Here is a 20093-nt window from a genome sequence, read left to right on the forward strand (position 1 = left end):
CCCAGAAGTGATTGTTGATGGGGGAAGCTGTTGTGTTTAATAGCCAGCACTTCCAGCAAGAATCTGGAAATGGCCAGTTAATCATGTGGCTGGACGTGATGCCAGGGCGTTACTCTTTTTCTCTTTATCTCCTGTGAAGCTTAGTAACTGTCTTTAATATTACAACATGATAGAGGAAAAGGAAAAATAAACCATCAGCCACATTGGCAACAGAGAGGCACGGGGCAGGGGGGAGCTCTTGGAGTATGCCACCACGCTGCCCCGCGCTGCAATCGATGGTGCAGCTGCTACCGCTCCCGTTCAGATCCTCTTCGTTCAATGCTGTTTTAGTTCCCGGTCGTTGCCGCGGGCTTTTGGTTGCCCGTGAAGGGTTCTTCAACTCGGGCAGTGGTTGCACCCCACGTGCCAGGTCCCGGCTGGACAGAAGGAGCCCCGATCTGGAGAAAGCAGATTCCAAGTTCTGCCAACCACATTGAGCTTGATACCATCATCAGTAGTTGGAAAAGCCTTTCATCTCTTGAAACCATCTCGTTTCCTCTGGTCAAGGCTTAAATAGAGGCACTATATATAATTTTTTTGTTATATATTTATTTATATATAAACAAAATAGACTCTATAGTCTGGACAGTGAATATGTTTTGATTGCGATGTTTAGGCCACAGCAAACTCCAAGCACGGCTGCTTTCCTCAGCAAAGCTGGCAGGCACGTGGGTCCCTCCTTGCCCGATAGGGTGACGGCACTTGTGGCTGTAGTCAGTTTGGTTTTCTGTTTCGGGTTTTGCTTGTTTTTGCTTAGCGGTCTCCAGCGTCATTTATAGATGCGTGTCCTCTTCCTCCGCCAGCTCCTCTTTCGTGAGGTTGTCCATGGGGACGATCCAGCTGTCGCCCAGCTCGCCGTTCAGGTTGATCTTCTTCTCCTGCATCTCGGAGGAGGTCTCCATCACCTCCAGCGTCGGGTTGTCATGATAGCCGTTCTCCATGGTCTGCAGCTCTTCTGTCAGGCGCTGCTGTGAGGGGATAGGAAAGAAACCAGAAAGCTGTGAAGAAAACCAGAGCTGGGTGGTAGCTCTGGGGATAAGTGCATGGCATGTCCTAGCTGTTAGTCTTATCCTCAGATCATCTGTCCGCGCTGCCAAGTCATCTCACAGTCAAGCATGGCCTGCATGACTTCCATCGTGAGGATCACCGCTAGGTGGGTGGAGGAGAGGGGCGAGGACCCAGTGAGAGGGGCAGGGTGGGGAGCTGGGGCTGTGGTCGCGGGGGTGCTGCGGGTCGTGACTGCAGTGTGTGGGCCGGGTTGGATGGAGGATCTGGCAAAGCATCTGCTTCTCCTCCACCGGTGATGGAAAAAGGAGCTCTGTTCTCCAGATGCGTGGAGCGATGCATGTGAGATGCGTGGAGCTGTCTGCGGTCCCCAGGTTGCAGCGCGGAGCGGAGGGTGTCTGGTTAGTCCGTGCTTCTGGGCTCTGCTGGTCCCCACATGGGGCTGGGAAGGGACTTTTCCCCCTCCTCTTGCTCTGGGAGTTGGGGGGCTTAAAGCAAACCTAGAGGGTCTTGCTTCTCCGCTCAGCATCACACTGATGCCTTTGGGATCAGGAAGGGAATTTTACCCGGCAGGTAAAACTCACGTGTATTTTAATAAACAACTACTTGTCCTTGCAGTGGCAGGACACGGACCCTGCCCTCATTCCCCTGCTTTACCTGTGGCCAGCGTAAGGTCGATGTTCTGGACATGATCCGGGGTCGCTGGGTGGAGGAGCTGTTTTCAGGGTTTTTAAGAGCAGGCGAGACAAATACTTGTCTAGGATGGTTCAGGCAGGGGGTTGGGCTAGACGAGCACCTGAGATCCCTTCCAGCCCCATTGCTCGGTGATTATTTTTTTTATGACTGCACAGATTCGATGCCACTGAAAGGCAGTGACTTTCAAAAAGGGTGCGAATTAGAAATGAAATGCCTCTGGTACCTTTCTTCTACCCTTGCTGTCCCAGCCGCTGGCAGTACAGCATTCAACTCGTCTTGCCAACCCTTCCAGCTCCTCACTCCTTCAGTGAGGGTCCCCCCACATTTGACACCCTGTTGTCACTCCGAACCAGCCTTCGTCTCGTCTGCACCTCCCCTCCGTTTTTGGCCCGTCCTTCCCTTGCTAAGATGTTTCTTACTCCCTTAACGCTGCTCTTTTCTAGGTATTTCCAGGTCAGTGAAAATGCTGCTCTCCCTGGACCTCCTATGCGTGGGGCACTGCTGGTTTGACGTGCGCTGCACGTCAAAAAGAAATGAGACCTTGGGGCCCCAGTGGTCTCTGGTGAAACTTTAGAAATGGGAAAAACAAATGGACCATCCAGTCCGTGTCTTCTGGGTTGTGCAGACTAGTTGGCCATATCTGCACGAGAAGGGGTGTGCATTTGCAGCAGCACAAATCTGTGCTGCTACTTTGTGCCATAGTGATGCCCCTGCTCATTTGCTTCGCAGCGGGATACACTGTCCTGCTGCGCTGCAGCAGGGGGGCTGGCTGCAGCATAGGATGCCTCAATACGGGGCTAGCTGGCAGGCAGCCCCTGCACTCAGGCATGCTGCAGTCCACCCAGCTGGGGAGTGGCACGCGATGATGAGGGAACAGGCAGCCCAGGGCTGCTTTTTTATTCAGGGAGTTATTTTTTTGCTACCAGGAAATCCTGGTTGCAAATTAGCAGCGTCGTGCATGGTTGAACGTGCAACGCGTGTGTGTTTGCAGTGCCACAAACTGCATATGCCTGCATGTCTGGATCTGGCCGTTTTTGTCGGTTCTAGCGCCAAGGATGGGGGGGGGGTTGTTCTTTCAATAAACTGATGCCTAGAACAACACCTGGTATTTCAGAAGCAGCCTCATCAGAGCTGCAGGGAGCATTCATTCTCCTCTGCAACAGGAAGCCTGGAAAGTGGTGCCTGAAGTCGCATACCCCCATACAAAGCAACTTCAAGTTGGGTGCCTGCTCATGCCCTGCTGTCTCTTTTGGCACTGTTGCTTCTCCCAGGTTTCTCCTTCCTGTGCATGTGTGTTGGGGTCTGTTGCTCTAGATAAATTTGCCAGTCGATTATTTGCCTGGCCACGTTTCTAGTCTCTCCAGAGCTTGTTAGCGTTTGCCTTAATCCCATTTTGGTGTCATCAGTCCACTTTATGAACGAGGAGGAACCTGGTGTTGAAAGCAATCCGGGCAGAAGGCCACCAAACAGCTGCTCCAGCTACATTCCTGGTCTGCAACCCCAGCTCTGTTTTTTAACTGGGTTTTGTGGGTGCTTTTGTGCCGGCCAGTTTGATTACACCAGTGACTCTCAACCAGGGTGTTGCAGCAGCACCCTGGGGTGCCTGGAGATCCTTTCAGGGGTGCCACACAACATTTGCACCATTAGGTGTGCAAACATGATTCTGCGATAAACCCAGAGATTTCACAAAGGAATCTCTAGCATTAAAAACATTCTGCCTTGCTGTGGTTTTTCTGAGTCCTATACAACAGAAAAATCACATTATTAGTTTTCTGTAGTCAAAAAAGGAGTGAAAACTGAGCTGGCATCTGGGTGGCTGGGGCTCTTGAGTCTAAAACAGTTGAACCACTAGATCAGATTTTGCAAATGAGACTGAGACACTAACTCAAATGCTTGTCTAACACCTCCGTGCCATCTCCATCCTGGCCCCTAAGCTTCAGGCATGACTGACTGCTTAGGAAGACAGTAAAAAGTGTGGCTAGTTGCTCTAAACTCTGTGCGGTGATTTCTTTTTCCTGTGGATGGCAACACCCAGCACTGCACTTCCTCTGTGGCTGGAGACTCGGCCCCATGTCACATACCCCTCTGGGCCCGGTGCTTCCACGCCTGTGCCTCTTCTGAGCACGCAGCAGCAGCTTGGCTCATTCTGCAGTGCCCAGACAATGCCTGTCTGAACGGGAGGTCTGGAAGTCCTTCCTTCCCCAGCTCCTGGCAATTGCAATGAAGGAGAAAGCAAGGAAGAACAGACTGAATGCTGCACTGACCGGCTGGCTATTTTCAGCGCTGGCCTGCTGTGAGACTGGGTTACTGCTGCTGTTCCTTCCCCCTCCTCTTTGTCTGCCTGTTTCTATGACAGCTTGCTTGCAAAATTAAAACAAAAAAGCTTATAAGCAAGTAAGCAGGCAGCAAAAGCTGGCTTGCTGTTAACTCCCGGGGTGACTGCAAGTTGATGGAGTTGTCTTGATATAGCTCCTCACCTGCATGAACTTTCATTATTTCAATAAGTGACTGAGGTTGGCTGGGATACCATTAGCAAAGCCGAACAAGCCATTCCTATACCCAAATGAGTGTCCATATTGCTGTACTGCCCAGACTATGTTGGTAGCGCTGGTCAGAGCTTTCTCATGTAGGTGAGATGTTGGGTTAAAAAAATGATCGGGGTGGGAGGCTTGACTTTTATCATGTGTCTGCACAACACCTACTGCAGTTGGGACCTCTGGCTGCTACTGTACCCTATTTATTAGCATGCCACATGCACCTTCCCCTCCAAAATTATCCTTTAACAATTGGGATCTGTGTTTTTAAGCAGGGAAGCTGATTTTCTGCCCAGACCAGAAGCATGGAGATGCTGTGTGATGGCTGCTCCTTTTCCTTTCCCTTCCCTCCAGCAGGTGCAAGGAGGGTGATGCGGCTGCAGGGACCAGGGTGGACCGGATTTTGATTCCTGCTCCATCCCAAATTTAAAACCAGCTTCCCAGCGGCGTCGGCAGCACTTCTACCAGCTGTAGAAGTTGGTTTTAAATTTGGGACGGCGCTGCCTTCCTCGCTTGTTATAATCTGGTCGGCCGAGCCTGGCCCCTCGCCCTTGGTTTTCTGTTTGCTGCCAGCCTCTGAGTGTACCTCAACCTGCGTGGGAGCAGCCTCTAGGGAGCTGCATTGGGACCTTTATTCTCTATCAAATTCAGCCTTCCTCTAATGACCTCGATGCTTCATCCTCACGTTGGCCTTTGCCCGAGTCTGCTCTGGTTCTTTGGGGTTTGACAAACAATGTGCGGTGCGAGCCTCTGAGTGTCTAGACAGGATGCTGCTGCTTCCTCTTGGGTGCCTTGATCAGAAGGTTTCTCTCGGGACAAATAAATGAGCTCAGAAGTCAAATCTGAGGAGAGGTGGGGGAACGTGGCTCTGCTAGACCTGGGAAGGATGGGCGAGGGGACTGGGTTGTGTCCCATGTTATTGGGATGACATAAAAACAAGGTGGGTGTGTGTGTGTGTGTGTGTGTGTGTATGCACCTGCCCCCCAGCTTTTATGTCAGCCCTTGCCTGCCCCTGGGAACCTGTTCCAGTGACCAGAGCTATGCTGGAGGAGAGGTTTTGCTCTGACAGACATGCTGAAGGAAACTCCTGGCATACAGATACTTAGCTGACGGGGCAATGGTTTCTGACAGCGCCAAACAGCAACCAGCTGTTTGCAGGGTGGTGGAGCAGCACATGGTTGAGCATCCTTGCCGCAGAAGGGAAGGGGCTTGCAGGTCGGGCTGTTCAAAGCCTTGGCTTTGTTCCTGCGAGGAGCTATTGGCCTCTACTGAGCCCTGGGGATAAAGGCTGCGTGTGTTGGAGATTTGGCATGCAGGTATAAAAACTCACAGTAAAGAGCACAGCTACATGTCCGCCTTCAAACCCCGGGACAGCAGAGGAGATGGTCTGGTTATTTCCGAGGTAAAAAACCAGCAGGATTAAAAAAGAAAAGAAAAAAAAACAAAAAACAAAACTTTCAAGTCATTCTTCTCTATTTCAAAGAAGCAAGAAGAAAAAGAATAAAAAAGAAAAAACGATGCAAAGGGTTGACATAAATGCAGGGGGAAAAGCCCCAAAACAACCTTCTCTACTCAAAGTGTAAATGCCCACAGCCTCAAAGGCATTTAGATGCCTAAGTGACCCCCTCTCAATTTGAGCACCTTGGGGTTGGGGCTGAGAGTGTCTCTCCCGAAAGATGCAGTGCGAACACAGCCCAGGTGACTAATTAGTGGCACCTGATAGTACTAGAGAGGCTGTCCTGGACGGGCATGCACTGCAGTCAGAGGGATGCCTACAACTTCCCGATGATGTTTCTGTTTCAAAATGGGATGAAATGACAGGTGAAGTGATGCAGCGCGTGCAGCTGGGGCCACGATGGCTGCTGTCCGGTTGCTCCCGTTTTTGTGTGGGTCTGCTGCTGTAAGAAGACAGGTTTGGAGTTTGGCCGTGTGCAAGAACAGGAAGCTTGGGACTGTAAGTCGACACGAGCTGAACGCGGCGAGATCTGTAGCTACCCTGAATTCTAGTTCTAGGACATGACCAAAGGTCTCAGGTGGGCCATGTCCCTCTAGCCTGTCCCCCACGCTCCTGTTGTCTTTGATGCCGGCTTCCGTCAAGCCCTGGTTAGATTTGCAAATGAGCACCTCTGCTTTCTCATGTGGATCCCATAAGGATCCACAGCCCCTACAGAAGCTCTGTTCCCATATCTTACACTTGATGGTGAGGCTGATACCAGCTCGTGGCTTCCTCATGCTCCCCTGGGTGTCCGTACCCACCTCTCAGCTCTGGTCTAGTACTCAGACTGTAATTTCTGCATGGCAAGGCCCATCTTTTTGCTTTGTATCTGTACAGTACCAAGCTCAAGGGGGGGTCCTGGGGGTCCAGCTGCTTTTGCAACACCAGCAACATCTCCTGTTTGCAGTGTTGGAGCAGAAGTCAAACACTAAATTTTCTTTTTTTTGTCTCGGCTCATGAATATGGAGCATGCTGGAATAGGCCTGAATGCAGGAAGTTTGTGCTGTTTCTGCTCGACAGCTGGACAGCAGTGTGGGCTCTAGGACTGGGAATCGGGCATCTCTTGGGGGTGCATGCATGCACAGACACATTTCCAGGCTTCTGAAACCAAGCAATCGCCTTTGGTAGGATTGTTAAGTCGGCTTAAAGGAGGATTGTAGTTCTCTGGGCTAGAGTCTTGTCCCAATGATAGTTTTTAGCAATCAAATTTGTACTCTTGGGGATTTTAACTCTTGGCAATAGCAGCTGGAGCCAGTGCAAGTCACTGGGCTTTTCGCTGGGGATGGGTCGGGAGTAGGGGACTGTCACCATCAGGCCTCTGTTTAATCCCAGGTCCCATCCCTCTCAGAGGTGAGTCCAAGACACTTTGGAGGAAGCGTCTTCACGGGTTAAATCTCAGAGAGCTGTACTTGGTGTCTTTGCTTAAGACTCGCAGGACATTGGCCTGTATGCTTTGCAGCAACGTTGCCTTCATCCGAGACCTTTTTCTGCAAAGGCATTTCCCGTGCAGTGCAAAACTTAAAAGACCCAAGTACTGCTGCAGCAGCTGCCGGGGAACGGGGAGCTGGCGCCCTCCTGTGCACATCGTACTCTCTGCACAGCATTTCGGCTTTCTCTGCCACACATGAGCTGCTGCGTGCACTGCCCGCAGCGATGCTGCGGCAGAGCCCGCAGGGCTGCCAGGGCTGTACCCTGGCACAGACGTTCGGCCGCAGCTCAGGTCGATGGGTGACAAAATGCTGCTCCCAGCGACGGACTCCGTGAGCACAGCCATGCTGTAAGGATCTGGGCAGGCAAGCCACGCTGCCTGTCGTCGGGGCGGTTGGGGATGCAGTGTTAGTTCTGCAGGACCCAGAGGAAAAACCTACCACCCTCCTAAAAACCTTAGCAGCTCTAGGGCCCGGCAGCCCACCTAGGGTCCACCGCATGTGCTGTCCCACGTTCGCGGGAAGGATAAAACATTAGCTATGGGCACTCTGCCCATTCTCCAGCCACGGAGCAGTATTTCTGGCTGACATCTCAGGACAAGAAATGCAAATTGCAGCTTACCAGAAATGAGGGGAAACTGCCCTTCCTCGCCCTCTAAGCTTCCTGTTTTCTTGTTTTGTTTTTCCATTTAAAAAAAAAAAGTTTCGTTTCTTCCTAAAACTATTTTGGGTTAGAAACCCCCCCCCAAAGTAGAGTTGTAGTAATGACCATTTTCCCCACAAGCTAAGCACTAAAAGGTCAGGGTGGGCAGTTTAGATGCAAACCAGAAGGTGTTGTGACAATCGGGGCAGTTGCGGTTTCCCTCTGAATTCTCTTTGGATAGCACCGTTTCCACCTGCCTCGGCTGCATCCTGTATTGATCATCACAACCCGCTTGGGCTGAATGAGCAGCTCGCCCTGCTCTGAGCAGCCATGTCCTTTCTCCTACTGTTGCTGCGGCCCCAGGCTATGCTCGATGGGCAGAGACTGTCCCGTTCTCCCCGCCATCACAGTCATCCTACTGGGACCTCTCAGGAGGCACATATGAGATGGTGCCAGCCCATTTTCAAAGGCCTCTTGGAGCAATGCAGGAGAGGGGGAAGCGTCTGGTCCTGGCAGTGGCCCATCTCCTTGCGGCAATTACACAGCCTCTATTTGGGGTATCCCTCCTTTCTGCCCTGCCTGGATGCCCAGGGCAGCTTACCTGGTCCTTCCTGCAGGACCTGCGTTGGCGGCAGCAGCTGTAGATGGCAGCTGTGAGCAGCAAGGCGACAGCCAGGCACACGATGGTGGTGATCAGAGGCGTGCTGAACCGGTCAGTGGGCTCGTCGTCCCCGAGCTGCTTGTCGGCCAACATGACGTCGGTGATCCTGGCCTGTACAACAGGAGGACAGATCCCAACATTGCCCTATGCCTGCTCCCACTGGGATGGTGGACACATGGGCATGGATTCAGTCTGCCTTCCTTGTGGTCACTTCCGGCATCCTGCAAGACGCTGGTTTCTGCAGCATCTCGAGGGCCAAGAAATGGTGCTGGTTTGAAAGCTAAGGGAGGTCTCTTTGCTCTTACCTTCTTAAATTCGTCCTTCTTCTCCCTCAGCAGTTCAAAAAGCTCCTCCTGTCCTGGGTTTACTAAGGGAAGAGATGAACAGCAGCTGAGCCACGTGCACCCACCCACAGGGCAGGGAGCGCTCTCTGCTGCCCTCCCACCGGGAAGCCTGGAGCGGTCCCAGCCCAAGTGCTGTGCTATAAAGTGTCTCCCTCATCCAAAGGAGGGAAGGGAGGCCTGCCGAAATAGTGGTTTGCATGAAGAAGTAGAGGGAATGAAGCCTGGGTGCCAGGGACAGACAGGAGACCCTCTCTCCTGCTGGGTCCTGTCAGCTTTCGCTCATGTTAGGGGGATGGCAGGAGTTACAGGGCTTGTCTGTCATGCTTCCAGGGAGGGCAGGGCCAAGTGCCTGCCTGCCAACATGCGCTGGACCTGGAGGTTTGCTAGGGAGGCTAACTTGGCTCCAAGGCTTGCACTCATATCCTCGATCTCAGTTGGAGGTGAAGGTGGACCAATGCAGATCCAGCTTCCCTGGACCCCAGTGCTGGTGCTGCAGACGTTTGGAGATGCAACCACATGCTTAGGGGTTGGCGAGGGTGAAGGTTGTGCACGCAGCCCAGTATCCAATGGCCCCTTTCATTTCTGCAGCAAAGCCCAGCATTAAGCAAGGGATAGAGCCAGGCTTGCTCACTGTCCATGTCTGGACTGGGGGAGACAGCAGAGACAAGCATGCTCTGCTGCTGGCTGTGTGGATACTGGGGCTCCGGCCTGCACTGAGCAACCCAGGAAGAAAGCAAAACTGACCTGCGCAGAAATTTAAACAGGGAGATTCTGGTGCCCACCACAGTGGTGCTGGGCATGCCTGCAGCCTGGGGAATAGGCATGACCAGACTAAAAATCGAAGCTGAGCAGATCTGCAGGACAGCCAGCCAGTGCCTGACTCTCCTGGGCCAGTGTGAGGCTGTTCCCTAGCCTGGATCTCGCAGCACCATGGGATGACTTGTAAAACTGGCTCCTGTGACTGGCTTCCAGGTGCGAACCCCTCTTGGGAGCACCGGGCATTTCGAATGAGCAGCCTGAGCACTAAAGGGCTGGTGTCCTCCCGGGAGCGCAGCACAGCTTCCATTGCTCCGGGCGGTTTGTCTGGGAAGGGCCCAGTGTAGCAGGCAGTAGTGTTACAGCCTGGCTCCTGGGCTGGGAGAGCAGCCCACATGGATGCCCCGTGGCTCTGGAGGGCTGGGTGATGGCCGCAGATGCCAGAACATCTGTCACGCCTTGTTTGTCTGCCTCCGCTCCCCCGCGCGCACACCTGCAGACTAGCTCTGGGCCCAGCAGTATGCTCAGCCCAACCTAGCTCCCTTCCTCTGCAAAGCTAAGCATGGCTTGAACAAGGAAGCAGGTGCTCTCCTCCTAGATGGTGAGAGCAGGTCCATCCTGCAGGGCCAGATGCTTTGAGAAACCCACTACTGGACAGTTAGGATATAATCTGCTCCGAGGGCAAATTTCTCCCTTGGTGACATAAGTGACTGCCCCACTTCTGCATCCAGATTAAGTGGAGGGGCGGGTTCAGTTTTCGTGACTTGTCCAAACCTTCCCTCCTCCTTTGTGATCTGTCCCAAACTGACAAGGCCTTCTGGGGGCAGTTGAATGATGCAAGCCTTTGTTTGGACTGAAATCCACCCCCCTTTCCTTGATTCACTGTGTTGCCACGTGAAGCAGCCCTGGACTAGAGTAGTGCTTGGCTACTCCTGGGTTGAGCTGGGTTTGAACCCTTGAAATGTGAACCTTTGAAATGTGTGTGTTGGAGGGCAGGAAAGATTAAAAAAAAAAAAAAAGAAATGCCTTGAAGCTGGAGCGTCCTGAGTTTTGTAGCCCCCTAGGGAAAAGGGTCCAATATGGCTCCAATAGCACCTAGGTCTGGAAACACAGCGATGGGCCTAGTGGTTATTTCATCCTGGCCCTAAGGGGCTTCCATTAGGAGCTGAAGGAGGGCAGCAGAAACCGATGTGGGCCCAGAAACAAGCCCTTAATGGGCTGTACTGTAAACACCACCTGAGTCAGAGGTGTTGCATGGGGTCCTGTCTGAACACCTCCAGCACTTCCACTTGGCTGCTCCCATACTGGCCTCCTTCCAGAGCTGAACAGGTAAAGGGTGTTTTGCTGTCAGGGCCCCTGCCAACAGCATTAGGAGGTGCACGGCACTTACTCAGCACAGAAGCATCCACCAAAGCATAGTGGTTAGAGGAGCCCTGGATAGGGGCCAGGCTCACAATGCACCGGTCTTGGCTCTGGTTGAAGGTGGGCTTCAGTGCTTTGCAGATTATGCTGTACAGCTCCTCGCTCTGCTTCGTTTGCTCCACCGCGCCCTGCAGGGACAGAAAGCACATGCATGGATGACAGCTCCCTCCTTCCAGACAGTTTCCTGGCTCCATGCGCAAGGGCTGCTGGACACCTAACCCTAACAAGTCATGCTGTCTCTCTTGGGCACTTGACGGCCTGAGCATCTCGTGTTCCCTGCTGCACGGACCCTCGCAACACCCCTCCGATGAGAGGCACGTGGCAGAAGGGATGCTGAGGCACAGCCATATCAGCGCCGGCTGCGGTTATCGGTAGCAAGGCAGGAAATAAAACCAGGTTTCTCCTCTGGTTCCTCAACTGTAAAGTGTTGCTGCCGGTTTAGCCCCTCCAAAGGCCAAAGTCAACTATGTCCTGGTAACGCAGAACAGGGTTGTCCCAAGGACCGGGGGGGGGGCGGAAATGTTTCAGCCTCCTGCTCCAGCTCCTACAAAGCAAGGCTGTGGCTGTATTTGCTGCTTTGCCCTGGGCGTAGCACTCATTCTCTCTGCTAGGCTCGGGGGCGAATGAGTGCCAGCAAGCACTGATGCACCTTTCCTCAGTGCTGGATGCCCCTGCCGCACGCCTGAGTGATGGGGACGACGGTGGGAATGGGAAGGAGCCTGTTATCTTCATTCCCGGCAGCAGGTTCCACAACCTCTGCTCTCCCTCCGCGCGGCCACTGTGTCTGCGGGCCAGGAAGCATTTAAAAGTAGTTTATTTATTACGAGCCAAATCCGCTTGGCCTGTGCTGCATGCCAGGGCACCGCCGTCCTTATCTGAGGGCTGCAGCTTTTGGAGTTACAGGAATAGCATCTCCCCGGGGGGGGGACAGTGGGAGCAGGGAGGGGGTGGATCTCAGGGCTGGTCTGGCGGGGGAGAGTCTCAAAGGGCTTGTTCCCAAAAGCTGCAGAAAAGGCGGAGGGTATGCAATCTGAGGCATGTCCCAATAAACAAATGTGCTTGCACAGCACCGGCTTCCAGCGAGACACCCTGTGTGATGTCCAGGGTAAGCGAAGTCCTCTGGGGGCGGAAAGGATGGTGCAGGAAGAACGCAGCACCTCGTGGGCCCACGGCAGAGCCGAGCCCTCCTCAGAGAGCCTGACGGCTTGCCAGCCAACGTGAAAACGTGCAGCGCCTAACCCCGGGCACGTGCCGGGCAGCTTCCTGTGCCCGGCTTCGCTAGTCTGCCCATGCATTATTCACCCCACGCCAGGGATCTCCTTTCTCAGCCCAGCGGTGACCTCTGCAAATGCTCTGATTGCATCCTCTCTGCCAATGCCTGATTTGTATCAGCTACTCCTGAGAGCAGACACGAGGTGGCTTTGTGGTGGGAATCACGCAACAATTTCCCTAGTCTCTGCCCGCTTTCCCCTTTAGCTATGTTTTGTTTCCATGAGGATTGAAAAAGCAAAGCATTTTCCCTTCCACGGTGACCTTAGTATTTCCCTTGGCTTCACCATGTTGGCCTCCGTCACCCCAAGTATAGCAATCAGCACCTGGACCGTGCAATGGGGCTGCCCTCCTGCACCGCTTCTAACTCGTGGCTCTTCCAGCCCCCCACCACGAAGCCGCCCCGTGCAGAAATGCTAGGCTAGACAAATGCACTGTCCGCACAGCTGCAAGCACGCTGAGCTGGGAGGCAGAGAGGCGGGCAGGGTACGGGAGTTGGGGATGAGCTCCTGCCATGGGGCTCAGGGCAGGGTTGCCACACAGTGTGGCTGCTGGGCTGCGTCTGCAGCTCACTTCACTCAGCCCACGTGACTCAATGCTTTCCTGCTCCCTTCTCTCCTGTTGTGTCGGGAAGGGTAGGCATTGCGCTGCTAGGTGCATGCATGGTGCTCCCCGCAAAAGCAGCATGCTGGGTGGTGGGGGGAGCAGACCAGCTGCTGGGGGCTGCACAGGTGGACAAGCCAGCTCCTTCTGGGAGTCTCTTTCAGCCCTCCTCCCCTACCACAAGCCCTTCAGCCTTCTTCCTCAGCCTCCTGTGCCTGGCCTGAGCTCCTGGCTGGGGACAATGCCCGCCCTGCCCTCAGCATTCACCACCCTCCAATTCTGTTTCCTCTGCCTCCCTTGGGGGGTCCTGGCCTCGCCTAAGCCCCCAGAAGAAGAAGCCGGGGCAGGCTGCCGGTCAGGCCCTGGAGCTCTCCTGGGGGACGTGACCTCAGGAGGAATCTTCCTAATCTCCCCCCCCAGTCCAAGCATTTAGCAAGTGGCTCCGGGGGCACCTGGCTGCAACAGGATGCATATGCTTGGGAGGAAGGAAGAGCCCCCCGCTGCAGCGAGCAAGGGAGCTTGTGTATATTGTTAGTCCCCAGCGGGGATGGGGGGCCTTGGCCACGGCACCATGAGAACGGGGAGCGATCCAGGCACTGTCCCCTTCTTGCCCTTTCGCTTTCCACTGGGAAAGCCCAGCCCTGGCAGGCTCTTCAATCGCCCTGGGCTCTGCGGCATTGGCTCCTGAGCAGCGGGCAGATGAGAGGCCATCCCTGCTCCAGGGCTCGGGCACCCAGCTGCGCTAGCAAGGCACCGCCCTGCTTCCTCCAGGCTGCAGCCTGCCCTAACAGGGCTCACCGTGCCCCATCCATCCCCAGCCCTGCCCCTGGATCCCAAGTCCAGCGCTGACACTGGCAGCTTGTGTTTCTAAATCGCCCGTCCCGCCATCTCCCATTTGCATCCTAGTGCAGTACAGCCCGCGGCTCTGTGTGCTAGGCCCAGGACGTGAAGGACGGCAGGGCCCCTGGCCTGCAGAGCTGAAAGTTTAGACAAGCTCTCACGTCGCTGATTTGTTTCTAGGGCTGACTCTCTTCTCCGCCCTCTTACGTTATTCATTCCTCACAATCCCTGGTCACGGCGCCAGAGAGACCCGCGGGTCACATCCTCTCGGGTCAGCCCCTGGGCCTCGAGCTGCCTGCAAAATGGGATCCCAGCATGAGCCTGCCTCGGCGGGCGTGGTGAGGCTGTAAAGGATTCAGTCTGCTCAGATGCTGCAGTGACGGGGCCAGGGGAGTACATCAGAGAGGCAGGATAATCGAGGCGTATTTGTTGCGGTCTCAGCATCTTCAGTGGAGTTACCCTGCTGTCCCTGAGCTCAGGCTCTCTGGCCGCGCCTGCGCTTACTGCACAGTCGTATAGTAGTTGCACACCCAAGTACTATGTGACTGCGCAGTCACCAGCAGTGCTGCAAAGTAGCGTCCCTGCACGGCTCCCACGCCGACTGCCCGGCAGCTCGTTACTACTGCACAGCAGCATCCCGTTGCGGTTTGTGCCACGCAACGCTGCTGCGCTGTAGCGACGAGCTACTGCGCAGGAAGTGTCGTGTGTAGACGCGAGCTCTCAGTGGGACTGAGCGTATCTCGGGGGCACGCCGCGGCCATCTGAAGAGACCGGGGAGGATCAGGCTACTGGAGAGGAGCTCTGTCTCATGGTGCTGGCGGGGACGAGCCTATTTTTTCATGTCCCCTTTCTGTGCCCTCAGGGTTGAGCTGCTAAGTTCAGTGGAAGCTCGTATGGAAAACAATGCTGCCTGAATAAGGATGTCCTGACAAACCACTTCAGCCCATTCAGTCCCAGCAGGTTCCCCTAGCAACCTGCCGGAGGAAAACTGAAGAGGTTGTGGGGGCAGCTCCCTGCGAAGACAACACAGAAGCTATTTCTTGCAAATGGAGAAAGCTGGACGCTCAGCACATCCCTGGCGTGAAAGATGTCAAGGCGGGGTGGGCGCCAACCATGGGGAAGCGTGAGTGGCGAGGCCCGGCATCTGCTGCTATGGGGCGTTTTGCTGGGACACAAAGGGCCCAAGAGGGCAGGACTTTCCCCCCTGACATTGGGAGTTTCGCTCACAGTCCTACAAGATGTATATAGGCCTTGTCACCCACGCCGCCAATAGGTTGAGCCTCACCGCATCCCTTGCAAAGGAGTGAAGGACTTGGACCCCCATTTTACAGATGGGGAATGGGCAAACCGTGGCTCAGCTCCGTAAGAGGATTTAGACACCTAAGTGACTTGACCCAAGCTGTACAAGAAGCCAGTGGAAGAGCAGGGAAGTCCCCCTCTTTGGCTGTGCTGAATACACCTCAACGTCCTCACCCAGCGCAGGCGCCTATCGGGAGGTAGCCAAAGGCCGTGCAAATATTTGGTCACCTCGAGGTACCAGGGCTTTAAAAAGCACCTGATGGCATCCGGAGAGAGGACGTTGGCTTATTTTTAAGCCTAAGGTGATGGACACATCCCACAAAGCAACAGAAGAGCCAGAAATGATACCACTTAACCAAATGCAAAATGGGAATGGGTGTAACAGGTCCCAGAGAGGATGCGAGGGACCCGGAGGGGGCAGCAAGCAGAGGCGGACGACACCCGTGACTCCAAGAGGAAGGCCACGGAGCCAGTGGACACCCCCCAAGGGACATCTCAGAGCAACGTGCAATTGCTCCTGCCCTGAGCTGGGCTGGACCTAGCACCCTCAGAGGCAAAAAGCTTCGTTGCTTTTCCAGGCTCCCGAACAGGGCAGTCCCCTGCGGCTCCCATCTGCTCCAGCGCCGGCCCTCTGCAGCACTTCCCGTCCCTTGGCTGGAGTTGACAGGACCTAACAAGCTGATCTCATCTGGTTCCCACACTGGTGGGAATCTAAAACTAACATCCCCAAATGAGGTAACGGCACTTGAATCAACAAACCTGCTCCAGGCAGATGGGCTTGGGGCTGGGGAAGGAGCATGGACAAAGATTTTCCCCTCTCCGCTCTCGTCCAAGTCAGAGTGAAGTAATGCTGCTCAGGGCTTCGCCCAGCTGATGTGGGAAATAAAACAGGGTCCAAATGAGGGTTCACGATGCAATGCAGCAAGCTCGCCATGAGCCAGGCCTGGCAGAGCTCCACTTTCCCATGTCAGTCACCGCCGGCGCTGGCAGGGAAACTGCTGTGCGGTGACGCTGCCCAGATCTGCAGGAAGCAAAGGCCTGTTCCTGCAGCTCTAATCTTTCCCTGGCGGATAGAAACTGGGTGTTACGGGCCCTTTAAAAAAGCAAATCAAAGAAGTGAGAAGCGTTGTTTCTGGGGGGTGGCCCCAGGAACAGGCTTCCCCGCCGATGGAGCCTGGCCCAGGCGAGGCGATGTTATGCACAGCAAAGAGCTTCCCTTTCAAGACTCGCCTTGCTGAAAGAGGATGCTGGGCAGAGCGAGGAGGCTGGCACGCAGAAAACCTGAGCTCTGAAAGCCTCTTAGCGTCACGAATGATGCCTCCGATCCCTCTGGAGAGGAAGGGCAGGTACACAGACACACAGACAGCTCTTTAATCGTACCCAGCCACAACACAGTGAAGCAAAATACTCTGCCAGGCTGAAATGACTGCCCACAATTCTCCCTGCAGTTACCAGAGCTGGCTTTCGGGTTGGACGCCAAGATGAAGACCCTCTCCAAAATATCACAGTGTAGTCAGTGGTTAGTGCATCATCCGATGCAGCTTAGCGCCGAACGCAGGGATCTGTTTTGGCACGGCTGATTTAAACAGAAGGGCACTGCCTACCACACCCTCCACTTCCCGTAGTGCCGGGGGCCCTTGCATCACTTCTCCGAGTACCCAGACATGCCAGCTGGTAGGGACAGATGCTGCCAAAACGGGGACTGTTGCACATCCAGGGAGCTCCCTCGTGCTAGCTGGACCTTCTCTGTCCTGTGCCATGGGACTGTGTCCTCCATCCTTCCCTTGCTCCTTGCCCTCCTTGTTTTTTCACTTTGCTTTCACTACTCTACCCTCTTTCCTCCTCCTCCTTCTCCTTTCCACTGAGCTGATCCCCTCCAAATTAAGCCCATCAAGTTCAGTTTTGTGTTGGCTCTGCTGTGGACGCCCGATGGATGCAGCTGGATAATGATAGTCACCCAGTAAAATGCAACTTGGCCTGCAGGATTACAGTAAAAATAGTCCATGGGCATCACTTGCCTCCTGAGTGAGGTGGTGTAGGCTAAATTAAATCAATGCCCTAAGTGCTTTGAGAGCCCTACTTGAAAGATGCTGTTGAAGCCCAACTGGCCGGATACTGATGGTCAAGTGCTGGCTTACCCCAACCTAGCAGACCGTCCCAGAAGTCCTCCAATACCTTCACATCTGTATCATCCTGGGCTGTTACAATGATTTTTGGAGTGTCTTCGTGCCACTCCAGTGGTGAGAAACACCCTTGCTTGCTTCCCCCAACTCTAGATGCTGAAGAAAAGCCACGTTCGCTCAGAGTGATACCTGGGACACGCATCGCTGTTCTCATGAACACAACCCAGCTTCAGGTCTTGGAGTTTGAAAGAGGATTTGGCTACTCTCAATGGGGGCAGATGATAGGACAAGGAGCAATGGGCTCAAGTTGCAGCAAGGGAAGTTTAGGTTGGATATTAGGAAGAACTATTTCACGAGGAGGGTGGTGAAGCACTGGAACAGGCTACCCAGAGAGGTGGAAAACTCTCCATCCTTGGAGGTTTTTCTAACCCCAGGCAGACAAAGCTTTAGCTTGGATGATCTAGGTGGGGCTGGTCCTGCTTCAAGCAGGGGTTGGACTAGATGTGACCTCCTGAGGTCCCTTCCAGCCCTTATTTTCTATGAGTCTATGAAAAAGCAACCACCGGACATTTTTTGGCAAGAAGGGTAGGCAGGGCTGAGCCAAGTAGGCAGGGCTTTTTCTCCGCACCAGTCTCAGGGTTACTGTGGAGGTGGTGTAGACATCCTCTTTGGAGCACAGACCTGGAACGGACCACCCAGGTCACTGAGTCCAGTTTCCTGCAACGGCGGCCAGCCACACAATAGAGGTTTGTCCGGAGGGGTCATAAAACAGCCACTGAAACCACAAGCCAGGCCCCTCCAGTGTGCCTCAGGAAGAGACAAGGGCATCAGCAGTACTTTGGCCATGCAATGGCAGGAAGGTTGTTGGATAAAACTCGTCCAGATGATCCTAGGACACAGACCATGCCCCAGGCTTCACTGGAAGGCAGAAAAAGTCCAGTGATCCTTACCAATCGGATCCAGGGGGAAATGCCTTCCTTACCCCCAAAATGTTGATTGCTTTAACTCTGAGCGTGTGAGCAAGACCCACCAGCCAGAGGGGCTGTCACGACACATTGCCAGGGCACAACGAACCCAAGGACAGAGAATACAGCTCTGTTCTGGGGAGGGAGCGCTGCCTGCACAGCGGGAACAGCCTGGCATGACCGGACCTCCACTGCCGGCTGATGGACGAGTAGCCAAGCAGGGAAATGAGAGCCACGAGTCTTGGATGCTAAGCTTGGCTCTGATAGAGGAAACTTGGGGGAATGGCTTCGAGCTTTGACCACTTTAGTCTTTCCAGTATCAGCAGCATTTCCTGAGCACACCCTGCCCAACATGTGGTCCAGCCCTAGAAGTGATGCTGCTGTGGACTCTTCCCTAGCCTGCTTTCAGACCTGGTAGAGGCGAAAGGCTTGAAAGTAGGGGATGTATCCAGAGGAGTCTCCTAGGCAAACTGCGAGATTTGGGGTGAATCTGCAGACACAGGTGGATGCTCAGTCCTGTCCTCCCCAGTGCTGGGCCTGGCTGGAGCATCTCCAAAGACCATCTCATTCCTGGGTTTCCTTTCACTGTGGAAATTATCCAGCACCCTAGCCAAATGCTCTGCCCTCTCCAGGGAGCCCGGAGGAACGGGGTTAAACATTTGCTTTCCACTTTCCCATCCCCGTGCAAGTGGGTGCACTTGCCTTCACTTTGCAGGGTTGCTACCACTCGAGCTTTCGGTGACCACAGCCATATAAATACGACCCTCTGACATTACAGGGTGTTGTTCATTGTGCCAGCCCACTCCGTCACAGCCCACGTGCTTTAGGGGCATTGTGACTTTATCCAGCTCCCCTAAAGTCGACCCAAGTTCTGATCCCTTAGAAAGACGTCTCTGGCAGCACTCGGTTTGCTGTTTTTCTCATGGGCTGTGAATGACACATGACTTTTCCACCTAGCTGACAGGGTTTGACTAGAGACTTGTTTGCCACATCTTCAAAGGCAGGAAGTCGGATATGGTTGCCCAGCTTGGGAAGCATAAATGTTTATGATTTTCAGGAATTCCTTGGGTGGAGAGTTAATGGTGGATCGAGTGGGAGGGGAATGATTTAAATGACGAAGGACACACGCTCGCAGTCCTACTGCAAACAGCTTCAAACCTGGATCTGCACTGGGTGTTAACGGCAGCTTGGATAAATATCATGATCCGAGCCACCTGAAGGACTGGAGTGCCAGGCTTCCTGGCTGGCCAGACACGGAGAGGGATAATGCAGCTGCCCCTAGCATAGAGGAAATGAAGATGCCAAACCAGGAGATTTGCACACACATTCACTCGCCAGGCTCCATTTCAGCCCTAAAGGAGCTTTTCTCCATTTTATATAGGCAAGCAAACAGAAGCTGCTGCCAGAACAAGTCTGCACACACAGAGACACCAGCCATGTCAGCAGGCCTAAAGGCGTATACACCACTCCCAGCACTGCACTCCTCAGCTGGGACAGCAAGGAGCACCAGGATCAGCAAGCTGTGACAGCCATTAAAGAGCACCAAGATGGCAAGTGTGAAGCCCGGAGGATAGATGGTCTCCACCGTAGCCCTACACGTGGCTCCCCTGCACCCCAAGGCCACTCACCGCCCATCTAGGCTGCCTGGGCACAAACCTTTCACACCTGAGGGACCTCCAGCACCTTAAAGCCTGTCTTCTTGGCAATGGACTGCCAGAGACGTGTCACACCTGTCCTTCTCCACCACCCGCAGCATGTCCAACTGAGTCTAGCGACCAGGTGCTCCACAGCCTGGGCCCAAGAGATCTTAAAGATTGTGGTGCACTTTGCTCCTGGTCACCCAAGACACTCCTCTCCATGCTACAGGGGAAGCCGATTAGTGTAGGGCTGCCCTGGACCATCACAACTGTCCCCTTGTTTCATAGATTCATAGATGCTAGGGTTGGAAGGGACCTCAATGGATCATCGAGTC

At 54.2% G+C, this 20093-nt stretch overlaps 1 protein-coding gene across 1 annotated transcript in view; it reads right to left on the bottom strand.

Annotated features, from left to right (window-relative positions):
• Positions 1–335: 335 nt before the first annotated feature.
• The window catches only part of PODXL (podocalyxin like), a 29555-nt gene continuing 9797 nt past the window's right edge, over positions 336–20093 (bottom strand). The window contains exons 4-8 of the mRNA XM_019543764.1: positions 10991–11150; positions 8806–8867; positions 8441–8611; positions 5605–5661; positions 336–1007 (exon numbers count right to left, since the gene is read on the bottom strand). Of these exons, the coding sequence (XP_019399309.1) occupies positions 813–1007; positions 5605–5661; positions 8441–8611; positions 8806–8867; positions 10991–11150 (645 nt within the window). The 3' untranslated portion in view covers positions 336–812. The remainder of the gene's footprint in view (positions 1008–5604; positions 5662–8440; positions 8612–8805; positions 8868–10990; positions 11151–20093) is intronic.

This window comes from Crocodylus porosus, unplaced genomic scaffold, assembly GCF_001723895.1.
Source record: "Crocodylus porosus isolate Cpor-Errol unplaced genomic scaffold, CroPor_comp1, whole genome shotgun sequence".
Lineage (NCBI taxonomy): Eukaryota > Metazoa > Chordata > Crocodylia > Crocodylidae > Crocodylus > Crocodylus porosus.